Raw genomic sequence first — 12,439 nt, forward strand, 5'->3', positions numbered from 1 at the left:
GCGGAACTGAGTTCTCTCTGGCCTTTGGGGGGGAACCGCTGATCCACGGTTGGCCAATTCATCGGCAATTTCGTTTCCTCGAGCACCGGAGTGCCGTGGAACCCATATAAGTACAAGCCTGTTCTGTCTTGCGACAGAATTAAGCTTCTTCTTATGCATTCGTTATTACTTTTTGAGTTATATTCGACAGTGCGGAAAAAAACGTATTTCGAGAGCGCTAAACTTTTTTGTTCTTATAAAGTAGAGCTAAAAGCAATTTATAGTTACTCAAGCTTAGTCTGCGTTGGCAAAACCTTAACCAAGCCTTTTTCTTCGAAATCATTCACAGTATCTGTATTCTTGTTTTTCTGTGCAGTTCTGGCCCCTTTTGTTGAATTTAATGAACGCCGCTCCTGTCTCCTCACTTGATATTCATCGTACGTGTCTGAGAAAGTCTTACATTCTGTGCATTACTTTGAGTACGAATGAGTAGCCATCGTTAAATATTCCAGCAGCTAAAAATGCTGTGACTGCAACAATTTTTGCACCACAATGCAAGAGCTTGGGAGCTAAACGCCAGACCGCTGAATTAGAAGATTATTTTGCGTTTTGGGTAAAACCGCCTACGCAACGCTCAAGCAAATCATCCTGTGCCAAATCCTCACATATTTGCCGTATGTTGTTTTGCACGGCTTTGTGCAGTGGAGTTGGATGTTCATGAAAAATATTTTTGACTTGACGACGCCAATGGGTTAGAACTGATGTGGTGGCTTTTTACCAGTCGAGATCAAATGGTGAGAAGTGGCATAATCTCCTTTTTTATATCGTACTATTTTGTTAATTTTTTAACCAAAACATCGGTTAATTTTCCTCTTCCACCGGGCTTTGCGGTCTTTTTTAAATTTTGAAGACCGCTTCCCATACGTTTTTCTGCGTGACCTACTCACTTTTTTAACGTCAAAGTCGTCGTATGGACTAGCGTCTAAAATAACTTAGAAGGTTTTTGTATCCCCATCTCCAACATAATTACTGTAACGTACCGCATACTTTTCTTCTGAATGACGGAACATCTCACGAATCGCACTGACTTCCATCTTGCCTGCAGCGCCTTTATGATGGATGGTGCAATTTTCTTCGCAGTCAGCACCTACTGGATTGTCAGGATTATTTTTAAAGTATGTACATTATTGACAGCAGCTGCTCTTCACAACTAAATCAATTACTTTTCCCGTATTATTGGCTATTAGAGTAGTTGCGCCGTACAAAGACGAGAAGCCGCGCTTCTTCCAAGATCCATTACCGCTAACAGTGAAATCTAGTGAAGATTTTTCTTCTGCCTAATGTTCTCTTCGTCAGCTTCTTTTTTACATGTCACATTAAAAAATTTCTGGACGGAGGTAGGTGTTCGATGATGCGTTCATAAACACGATTACTTATACCGCTGCCTAAATCCGTATGCCACAAAAAATGTTTACAGTGAATGTTTAATGGCGAACATATCCTACAGTCCCACATCATCAAAATCACAGATCTCAGAAAAACACATTGAGAAATGCAAGGCTTGGGGTACTGAAAACATGGAACGCGATTGGAGTAAGCTTGTTTTCTCGGATGTAGCAACTTTCTGGGCTTGGGTTCCGCTTAAGCGAGCTTGGTCCACGAGCCATACTAAAATCGTACAACGCACTGTTAAGCACCCTGTGAAAGTGAACGTTTAGGGTTGCTTCTCCGAACGCGGTTTCGGATGTTTGAAACTCTTAACCCAAAATTTGAGCGTCTAAAAAATGGCCGAAGTATACAATCGAGGTCTTTTGAAGTCGGTGAAAAAGATGTATCCAGGAATAGACAATGATTGGCTCTTGCAAGAGGATACTAACCCGAAACACCAAAGTCGACTCTGTAAGGCCTGAAAAATGGCGTCACAGTAATGTACTGGCCTTCCCAGTCCCCAGACGCCAACACCATTGAAAATGTGTGGGGAATAATGAAAACGCATCTTGCCGGAAGGCCAGTCCATGAGTTAAAGCAACTCGTGCGTCAAGTTCGCTAGATCTGCTTCTCTTTGTCGACGAGCTACACAGAAAAGCTGGTTCGAAGCATGCTGAGAAGATGCCATGCTATATCTCGATGGCGACTATACGGCTTATTGAGTAATTGCGACTCGCAGTTTTGTACATACTTTTATGTAAAAAAAAAATTTAAATATATATTTTTTATATTACATGAATAATCGTGGTTCCTGTTTTCTGACTCAGACTGTATGTCTGTTTATTTCATAAGTACAATAAATAAAGGGGCTTGCTGGAATAAGTGAAGTACACATTTGCACGTAATAGAAAGTTTGAAGCCTAGTCCTTTGTCAGCTGATTGTCCAAACGACACTTTCTGTTGGCACAGTCTGCACACTAATGCTGATATATATGTATATAAGAGCATATATATAAGAGCAGAAAATACTCTAACAAATTCAATGATGCTGTAGCAAAAAGTTTTGTTAACTATAATAAATAGTTTCCTATGTTCTTACTTATGAAGCGTACCACCATTATTTCGCTCAAACAATACAATTATTTCGACTATTACATCAAAATCTTAAATCGCATTCCCGCCCTTTTGGACCCGCTTTATCAAGAAAACAATACCATCCGCCTTCAATAAATGATTGATGAGGGTATATCTTCCAGTTTGTATGCATCTGATACATATCTCGATGCTTACCGCCTCTCGGCATTCTTGAACTAAAAGTAGAAGTGGCAGTCGCGCTCTAAACCAATTCACTTAGACATCATCTTTGACTAATTCAAAGAGGAATTTCTTTTCATGTTAAACAGAATTTTCCAATGACCTCTAAAACTAAGGTTCGGAAAGCAATCTGTCCAACCAGCACGTGCCAACTGAGTACCTGTATAGCTGTAATAAGCCTATAATTGAGGAATTGTGTCATGTGTAGGGTATGAAAAATTACTGGGCTCTTGGAATATGTCTCAGGCATTTGAACGATGAATAACTTACTCTTATGTAAAGAACACAGAATACCTTAAGGCCGAACGCTGGACAACAAGATCGTATGGTCACAGCAAGGTCCTCCTACAGGGAGGAGACTTCACAATCTCCGATCTTAACTTCCAGAAAGACATTACGTTATGTTTTCCACCGAGGTGATTGGTAGATTCGACATTGAAACCTACATTGAGGGTTCCAAAATGAACTGTGGTGTGGGAGCTGGACTCTATTTGGAGCTGCTCAACTTATCCAAATCAATCAGGAAGTCGACTGACTATGCAGCGTGGTCCAGACAGAACTATTTATTAGCTATCTGAGAAGGAAGAATATTGAAATGTACAGGATGTTTCGGACCGTACAATGTGTAAATAAAATTTTGCATATTTAAATGATGGTGTTTATTGAGTATGGCGGCCGCCGAGGCCGAAAGCAAAATTAATAAAAACATTTTTCTAATAGCGGTCGCCCCTCGGCAGACAATGGAAAATCTCCGAGTGTATTTGAGTGAATATTGACTGTTCGTACAAATAAAACTTAAAAATACAAATTTTCATTGCGTTTTAATCTTATTATAGTTAACTTTTTTTAAAGATTTTTATTTTTATTTTTTTGTTTAATAGTTTTACTTTTTTTCACTGACTAAGTTAACCTAATAAGCTTCACCTACAGGTTTAATAGTCAACTCATGCACTTGCACATGCGGCGGAGTACCAAGAGCATACACAATACCGGCCGATATGTCTTCTGGACGCAACATGCAATCACTTTGGAATGACTCTGGTACAATTTCAGTATCCACGAACCCTGGGCTCACACTCTGTGCAAAGATAGTTTTACGAAAATATGGATTTAATTCCCAATACAGAACTTTTAAAGTTTTTAACACTTACAGTAATCTTGATTTTGGTTTTGTAACCACGGAATTCCTGTCGTAATACTTCATTAATTGACGTAATGGCATATTTGCTCGGTCCATATATATTGAAATTGGGCACCTCGTCAACTGGATGCTGCAGCACATTATGCCCGGTGATGCTATTGATCAAGATCACATGACCGTCGAAATTACGTGCTTTCATCGATTTAAATGCACGCTGTGTACAATGCACCACGCCCACAATATTTGTTTGTAGTACTTGATTGATTGCGCTAAGCTCCTGTGTGAGCAAGGATCCTGGTATTAGTACGCCTGCGTTATTGACTAGAATATCCACACCGCCAAGTGTTTGCTCAATCCAATCGAAGGTATCGTTGACTTCTTTTTCCACAGTTACATCACATTTTCGCGCATAGAAGCGCGATTGCTGGTCCTCCGGTAATGAGTTACGTATGACATCCAAGCGATCCAGGCGACGCGCTAATGCGACTACAATGACTCCTTCACGCACAAGATCTTTTACGACGGCTGTGCCAATGCCCGAACTGGCGCCGGTTACTACAGCAATATGTTTGTGCCAACGTTCCATTTGAACTTTTCGCGAATAAAAGCTGACTGAGAGACTGATGAGGCGTGCGTTCTATTTATTTGGTTTAGCGGGTGTCGAATTTTTGCGTGCAAACATTGAGGAAACAATAACATAGACCACAATCACTAATTTTTCGGCAAACGGTCATATAGATGCGGGCGGTCGGATAGAAGAGGTACAGCAAATTATCTTGATGAGTTCAAGAGGCGAGAGGGGAGTACTTGCTCGTATACACAACAACGACACTGCAAGAAATCGACACGAGCGCCGTGCCAATTTGTCTTCGCCCAAACACTGAGCACGCATACGGTAAACAAAAATACGTATGCACTTGCATTTGGATATACGCACAGCGGTAACAAAGGTATATAAGTACAAGCACAAATTGGTTCTTTAGCGTAGTTGGCGAATGGCAACGACGATAGCGGTGGAGGTTCGACCCTCCGAAGCAAAATTGTGACAGCCCAAAAAAAAAGTCAACACAGCCTCATCGCCAAGGCAGCTCTCAGATTAAGAGATCCCGGTCTACTCAGAACGAAACAGAGAGTACACACTCTTTTTAGAAAAATTCACCTGCATTCCTGTTATAACGGATTTCCGGATATCAACTTAGATATATCCTTCGTCACAGTATTACCTTCCAAAGAGGAATGAAATAACGGGCTTATTGTTAGAGAAAATGATATAAAAATCTATACAGTTGGCTCAGAACTAGAAAACAGTAGGTGGAGGGGATAACTCCGATAATTTTTCATACCTACTTCTTACACTTCGCTTTTAATAGTTTCCCATGCTTTTACTTACACAGTGTACCTCCATTATTTCGCTCAAACAGTACAATTATTTCGACTATTACACCAAAATCTTAAATCTCATTCCCGCACTTTGGACCTGCTTTATCAGATGGTATATCTTCCACTTTGTATGCATCTGATATATAGCATATCTCGGTGCTAACAAACTCTCAGCATACGAGTACTTGAACTAAAAGTAGAAGTGGCAGTCACGCTCTAAACCAATTCACTTAGACACCGTCTTTGATCAATTCACAACGGAATTTCTTTTTATGTTGGACAGAATTTTTCAATCAGCTCTAAAACTCAGGTTGGTAAAGCTGGACAGGTTGCTTACCAACAGGTGCCAACTGAGAATAACTGTAATTAGCCTATAATTGAGGAATTGTATCACGTCTGGAGTATGAAAAATAGTTGGGCTCTTAGAATATGTCTCAGGCATTTGAACGACGAATTACGTACTCTTTGGCAAAGAACACAAAATACCTTAAGGTCGAACGCTGGACAACAAGATCGTATGGTCATAGCAAGGGACGCTCACTCCTCAAAAACAAATCAAGATTTTACGGTATGTTTTCCACCGAGGAGATTGGTAGATTCGACATTGAAACCTACACTGAGGGTTGGTTCCAAAACGAACTGTGGTGTGGGAGCTGGCCTCTATTTGGAGCCGCTCAACTTATGCAAATCAATTCGACTTTCTGACTATGCAGCGTGCTCCAGACAGAACTATTAGCAATTAGAGAAGGAAGAAAATCGAAATGTACAGGATATTTCGGACCGTACAATGTGTAAACAAAATTTTGCCTATTTAAATGATGGTGTTTATTGAGTATTGACTATTCGTACAAAAAAACTTAAAAATACAAATTTTCATTGCGTTTTTATCTTATCTTTAAATATTTTTATTTTTATTTTTTTTGTTTAATAGTTTTACTTTTTTCACTGACTAAATTAACCTAATAAGCTTCGCCTACAGGTTTAATGGTCAACTCATGCACTTGCACATGCGGCGGAGTACCGAGAGCATACACAATACCGGCCGATATGTCTTCTGGACGCAACATGCAATCACTTTGGAATGACTCTGGTACAATTTCAGTATCCACGAATCCTGGGCTCACACTCTGTTCAAAGATAATTTTACGAAAGTATGGATTTAATTCCCAATACGGTACTTTTACAGTTTTAACACTTACAGTAATCTTGATTTTGGTTTTGTAACCACGGAATTCCTGTCGTAATACTTCATTAATTGACGTAATGGCATATTTGCTCGGTCCATATATATTGAAATTGGGCACCTCGTCAACTGGATGCTGCAGCACATTATGCCCGGTGAGGCTATTGATCAAGATCACATGACCGTCGAAATTACGTGCTTTCATCGATTTAAAAGCACGCTGTGTACAATGCACCACGCCCACAATATTTGTTTGTAGTACTTGATTGATTGCGCTAAGCTCCTGTGTGAGCAAGGATCCTGGTATTAGTACGCCTGCGTTATTGACTAGAATATCCACACCGCCAAGTGTTTGCTCAATCCAATCGAAGGTATCGTTGACTTCTTTTTCCACAGTTACATCACATTTTCGCGCATAGAAGCGCGATTGCTGGTCCTCCGGTAATGAGTTACGTATGACATCCAAGCGATCCAGGCGACGCGCTAATGCGACTACAATGACTCCTTCACGCACAAGATCTTTTACGACGGCTGTGCCAATGCCCGAACTGGCGCCGGTTACTACAGCAATACGTTTGTGCCAACGCTCCATTTGAACTTTTCGCGAGTAAAAGCTGACTGAGAGACTGATGAGGCGTGCGTTCTATTTATTTGGTTTAGCGGGTGTCGAATTTTTGCGTGCAAACATTGAGGAAACAATAACATAGATCACAATCACTAATTTTTCGGCAAACGGTCATATAGATGCGTGCGGTCGTAGATAAGAGGTAAAGCAAATTATCTTGATGAGTTGTAGAGGCGAGAGGGGAGTAGTTGCTCGTATACACAATAACGACACTACAAGAAATCGACACGAGCGCCGTGCCAATTTGTCTTCGCCCAAACACTGAGCACGCTCACGGTAAACAAAAATACGTATGCACATGCATTTGGATATACGCACAGCGGTAACATAGGTATATAAGTACAAGCACAAATTGGTTCTTTAGCGTAGTTGGCGAATGGCAACGACGATAGCGGTGGAGGTTCGGTCCTCCAAAGCAAAATTGTGGCAGCACAAAAAAAAGTCAACACAGCCTCATCGCCAAGGCAGCTCTCAGATTAAGAGATCCCGGTCTACTCAGAATGAAACAGAGAGTACACACTCTTCAATTTTAGAAAAATTCACCTGCATTCCTGTTATAACGGATTTCTGTAAGACCAAGGATATCAACTTAGATAAATCCTTCCTCACAGTACTTCCTTCCAAAGAGGAATGAAATAACGGGCTTATTGTTAGAGAAAATGATATAAAAATCTATACAGTTGGCTCAGAACTAGAAAACAGTAGGTGGAGGGGATAACTCCGATAATTTTTCATACCTACTTCTTACACTTCGCTTTTAATAGTTTCCTATGCTTTTACTTACGAAGTGTACCTCCATTATTTCGCTCAAACAATACAATCATTTCGACTATTACACTAAAATCTTAAATCTCATTCCCACACTTTGGACCTGCTTTATCAGATGGTATATTTTCCACTTTGTATGCATCTGATCCATATCTCGATGCTTACCACCTCTCGGCATTCTTGAACTAGTAGTAGAAGTTGCAGTCGCGCTCTAAACCAATTCACTTAGACACCGTCTTTGATCAATTCACAAAGGAATTTCTTTTTATGTTGGACAGAATTTTTCAATCAGCTCTAAAACGCAGGTTGGTAAAGCTGGACAGGTTGCTTACCAGCACGAGCCAACTGAGAATAACTGTAATAAGCCTATAATTGAGGAATTGTATCACGTTTAGAGTATGAAAAATAGTTGGGCTCTTAGAATATATCTCAGGCATTTGAACGACGAATTACTTACTGTTTGGCAAAGAACACAAAATACCTTAAGATCGAACGCTGGACAACAAGATCGTACGGTCATAGCAAGGGACGCTCACTCCTCAAAAACAAACCAGACTTCACAATCCCCGATCTTAACTTCGAGCAAGATTTTACGGTAAGTTTTCCACCGAGGAAATTGGTAGATTCGACATTGAAACCTACACTGAGGGTTGGTTCCAAAACGAACTGTGGTGTGGGAGCTGGCCTCTATTTGGAGCCGCTCAACTTATGCAAATCAATTCGACTTTCTGACTATGCAGCGTGCTCCAGACAGAACTATTAGCAATCAGAGAAGGAAGAAAATCGAAATGTACAGGATATTTCGGACCGTACAATGTGTAAACAAAATTTTGCCTATTTAAATGATGGTGTTTATTGAGTATTGACTATTCGTACAAAAAAACATAAAAATACAAATTTTCATTGCGTTTTTATCTTATCTTTAAATATTTTTATTTTTATTTTTATTTTTTTTTGTTTAATATAATAGTTTTACTTTTTTCACTGACTAAATTAACCTAATAAGCTTCGCCTACAGGTTTAATGGTCAACTCATGCACTTGCACATGCGGCGGAGTACCAAGAGCATACACAATACCGGCCGATATGTCTTCTGGACGCAACATGCAATCACTTTGGAATGACTCTGGTACAATTTCAGTATCCACGAATCCTGGGCTCACACTCTGTGCAAAGATAATTTTACGAAAATATGGATTTAATTCCCAATACAGAACTTTTACAGTTTTTAACACTTACAGTAATCTTGATTTTGGTTTTGTAACCACGGAATTCCTGCCGTAATACTTCATTAATTGACGTAATTGCATATTTGCTCGGTCCATATATATTGAAATTGGGCACCTCGTCAACTGGATGCTGCAGCACATTATGCCCGGTGAGGCTATTGATCAAGATCACATGACCGTCGAAATTACGCGCTTTCATCGATTTAAATGCACGCTGTGTACAATGCACCACGCCCACAATATTTGTTTGTAGTACTTGATTGATTGCGCTAAGCTCCTGTGTGAGCAAGGATCCTGGTATTAGTACGCCTGCGTTATTGACTAGAATATCCACACCGCCAAGTGTTTGCTCAATCCAATCGAAGGTATCGTTGACTTCTTTTTCCACAGTTACATCACATTTTCGCGCATAGAAGCGCGATTGCTGGTCCTGCGGTAATGAATTACGTATGGCATCCAAGCGATCCATGCGACGCGCTAATGCGACTACAATGACTCCTTCTCGCACAAGATCTTTTACGACGGCTGTGCCAATGCCCGAACTGGCGCCGGTTACTACAGCAATACGTTTGTGCCAACGCTCCATTTGAACTTTTCGCGAATAAAAGCTGACTGAGAGACTGATGAGGCGTGCGTTCTATTTATTTGGTTTAGCGGGTGCCGAATTTTTGCGTGCAAACATTGAGGAAACAATAACCTAGATCACAATCACTAATTTTTCGGCAAACGGTCATATAGATGCGGGCGGTCGGAGAGAAGAGGTAAAGCAAATTATCTTGATGAGTTCTAGAGGCGAGAGGGGAGTAATTGCTCGTACACACAACAACGACACTACAAGAAATCGCCACGAGCGCCGCGTTAATTTTTCTTCGCCCAAGCACGCGTACGGTAAACAAAAATACGTATGCACATATATTCATACATGCATTTGAATACACCCACAGCGGTAACATATATGTATAAGTACAAGCAGAAATTGGTTCTTTAGCAAATTTAGCGAATGGCAACGACGATAGCGGTGGAGGTTCGGTCCTCCGAAGCAAAATTGTGACAGCACAAAAGAAAATTCAACACAGCCTCATCGCCAAGGTAGCTCTCAGATTAAGAGAAATCGGTCTACTCAGAACGAAACAGAGAGTACACACTCTTCAATTTTAGAAAAATTCCCCTGAATTCCTGTTATAACGGATTTCTGTAAGACCAAGGATATCAACTTAGATAAATCCTTCCTCACAGTACTTCCTTCCAAAGAGGAATGGGATAACGGGCTTATTGTTAGAGAAATGATATAAACATCTATACAGATGGCTCAAAACTAGAAAGCAGAGTAGTTGGAGGGGTTTACTCCGATAAACTCGGAGTTAGTCAATCATTTCGCCTACCTGATCATGTATTTCAGGCGGAAGTCACTGCAATAAAAGAAGGACTTACGGTAATAAAAAAGCGAGTATTATCCAAAAATGAAGTCTTCATATACTCGGATGTCGCACAGCCGGACAGCAATAAAAGAGTTCGAATCTAAAACACACGCGTCAAAAACAGTCTTAGAATGTTTTAAATTTCTAAATGACGTATCTAAATACTACAAAGTACACCTCATTTGGGTACCAGGCCACAGGGAACTGCAAGGCAGATAAACTTGCTCGAACCGGTTAAGACCAGATATCTATGCCTATAGCCACTTGTAAACTACTGATAGATAGGGAAACCATCAACAAGGTAAATACAAGTTGGCAAAAAGTCGCAACGTACGAACTAAGTAGCTAGACATGACCGAAATGGAATAGCGATCGATCAAAAAACTTGTTACAATTTAACAGGCAAGCTATAAGAAAAGCTATAGGGGTATTAACTAGTCATTGTTTCATAGGCAGCCAAGGTTAGAACTCGCGTACTTCGATTTCTGTAGAAGCTGTTTTAATACAGAAGAAGCGACACCTTTTATGTGAGTGTGAAAGCTTAGCTATAAGTTGGTTCCGCACCCTTGATACGGCTTTTTTTTCTAAATTTGTAGCGGACAAAGCGCATCTAAAACTTTGCTCGTTTATTAAAGCTGCCGGATGGTTGGAAAAGGAACCCATAGGGTAAGGATAAGTTCTAGTGATATCACAATGGACCTACGAAAGGTCTAAGTGTGTGACAGCCACCCCACCTACCAAACTACCTAAGTGCGTTTGGCATTTAAAAAGAAGCTTTCTAACATCTCCATCTAATAAAATATTTTCTGTTATAGATGTCCCGTCGTGTATTTCAACGTACCAGTCTATATTTTTAGCAAAATCTACCCCTCTATATTTGACCACTTTTTATAAGCAACCGTAGCTCTATGCGTCGTTTACTGTTTGCATATAGGTGCTCGCCTTTACAACTCGTGGCGATAATTTGCCTTTTCTCTCTGCTCCTCCTCACACTTTTCACACTTCGTACCGCCAAAAATAAGCGGCAAAATATATTTGAAGGCGCCTCTTCAGACGCAAGAAACGAGAACAGGAGAAGCGTGAGCGTGAGCTGCTAGAGGAGTACAGGGGCAGGTATGATGCTCGAAAATTCTATCAACAAGTCAAGCGTCTGACATAAGGTTTCAAGACCGGAGCATCAGCTTGCAGAGATAAAAATGGAAATCTGGTTATGGATACTTCTGCAATTTACTTGCTGGCGATGACGCATACAATTCCGCCCCAGTAGAAGATGACCCGATACCGCCAATCGACGATAATTTGGACGTTCCACCACCTAGTCATGACGAAGTCAGAGTTGCCATTCAGTGGCTCAAGAATAACAAAGCGGCTGGCGCTGACGGCTTGCCCGCTGAATTGTTCAAGACTGGCGGCGATGTGCTAATAGGGAGCATGCATCAGCCGACGATTAGAATCTCAGTGTTCTTTGTCCTGTACTGAAGAAGGGTGACCCGACGATCTGCACCAACCACCGGGGCATCAGTTTTCTAACCATCGCTTACAAGGTCCTGTCTAGCGTCCTATGTGGAAGACTTAAGCCGTTTGCCAACACACTGATAGGGCCTTATCAGTGCGGCTTCAGACGTGGTAAGTCCACCATCGACCAGATTTTCACATTACGCCAAATCCTGGAAAAGACCCATGAAAAGCAAGCCGACACCCATCATATCTTTGTCGACTATAAAGCTGCGTTCGATAGCCCGATAAGGGATAGCCTGTACGCCACCATGTCTGAGTTCGGTATACCAGCGAAGCTCCTACGGCTTTGCAGAATGACGTTGAGCAACACAACCAGCTTCGTCAAGGTAGGAAATAACGTCTCCGAGCCATTCAATACCATTCGAGGTTTCAGACAAGGCGATCCACTGTCATGCAATCTCTTCAACTTCGTGATGGAAAGACGTGCTCCGAAAAGCAGGTGTTCATCGTAATGCC

The 12,439-nt window shown here is 41.0% G+C and overlaps 3 protein-coding genes across 3 annotated transcripts; all 3 read right to left on the bottom strand.

Moving 5' to 3' along the window:
* Window positions 1-3,621: 3,621 nt before the first annotated feature.
* LOC129238946 (farnesol dehydrogenase-like) lies at window positions 3,622-4,448 on the bottom strand. Its single transcript, XM_054874192.1, has 2 exons — window positions 3,873-4,448; window positions 3,622-3,799 (listed from the first exon to the last, which is right to left on the bottom strand). The coding sequence occupies exons 1-2, from the start codon at window positions 4,446-4,448 to the stop codon at window positions 3,632-3,634; spliced, it is 744 nt and encodes a 247-aa protein (XP_054730167.1). The 3' UTR covers window positions 3,622-3,631.
* Window positions 4,449-6,201: 1,753 nt separating this feature from the next.
* On the bottom strand, window positions 6,202-7,017 carry LOC129239126 (farnesol dehydrogenase-like). The gene is made up of 2 exons (XM_054874439.1): window positions 6,442-7,017; window positions 6,202-6,369 (listed from the first exon to the last, which is right to left on the bottom strand). The coding sequence occupies exons 1-2, from the start codon at window positions 7,015-7,017 to the stop codon at window positions 6,202-6,204; spliced, it is 744 nt and encodes a 247-aa protein (XP_054730414.1).
* Window positions 7,018-8,816: 1,799 nt separating this feature from the next.
* Window positions 8,817-9,637, bottom strand: LOC129238991 (farnesol dehydrogenase-like). Its single transcript, XM_054874248.1, has 2 exons — window positions 9,058-9,637; window positions 8,817-8,984 (listed from the first exon to the last, which is right to left on the bottom strand). Exons 1-2 carry the CDS (start codon window positions 9,631-9,633, stop codon window positions 8,817-8,819), a joined length of 744 nt encoding a protein of 247 aa, XP_054730223.1. The 5' UTR covers window positions 9,634-9,637.
* Window positions 9,638-12,439: the final 2,802 nt, after the last annotated feature.

The sequence above is a fragment of the Anastrepha obliqua genome, chromosome 2 (genome assembly GCF_027943255.1).
Source record: "Anastrepha obliqua isolate idAnaObli1 chromosome 2, idAnaObli1_1.0, whole genome shotgun sequence".
Classification (NCBI taxonomy): Eukaryota; Metazoa; Arthropoda; class Insecta; order Diptera; family Tephritidae; genus Anastrepha; species Anastrepha obliqua.

Excerpts from the sequence above, each read along its gene's own strand:
- LOC129238991 (XM_054874248.1), bottom strand. The coding sequence starts at position 9,633 with ATGGAGCGTTGGCACAAACGTATTGCTGTAGTAACCGGCGCCAGTTCG. Across the intron at positions 8,985-9,057 it reads AAACCAAAATCAAGATTACT|AGTGTGAGCCCAGGATTCGT; the intron begins GTAAGTGTTAAA and ends ATCTTTGCACAG.
- LOC129238946 (XM_054874192.1), bottom strand. The coding sequence starts at position 4,448 with ATGGAACGTTGGCACAAACATATTGCTGTAGTAACCGGCGCCAGTTCG. Across the intron at positions 3,800-3,872 it reads AAACCAAAATCAAGATTACT|AGTGTGAGCCCAGGGTTCGT; the intron begins GTAAGTGTTAAA and ends ATCTTTGCACAG.
- LOC129239126 (XM_054874439.1), bottom strand. The coding sequence starts at position 7,017 with ATGGAGCGTTGGCACAAACGTATTGCTGTAGTAACCGGCGCCAGTTCG. Across the intron at positions 6,370-6,441 it reads AAACCAAAATCAAGATTACT|AGTGTGAGCCCAGGATTCGT; the intron begins GTAAGTGTTAAA and ends ATCTTTGAACAG.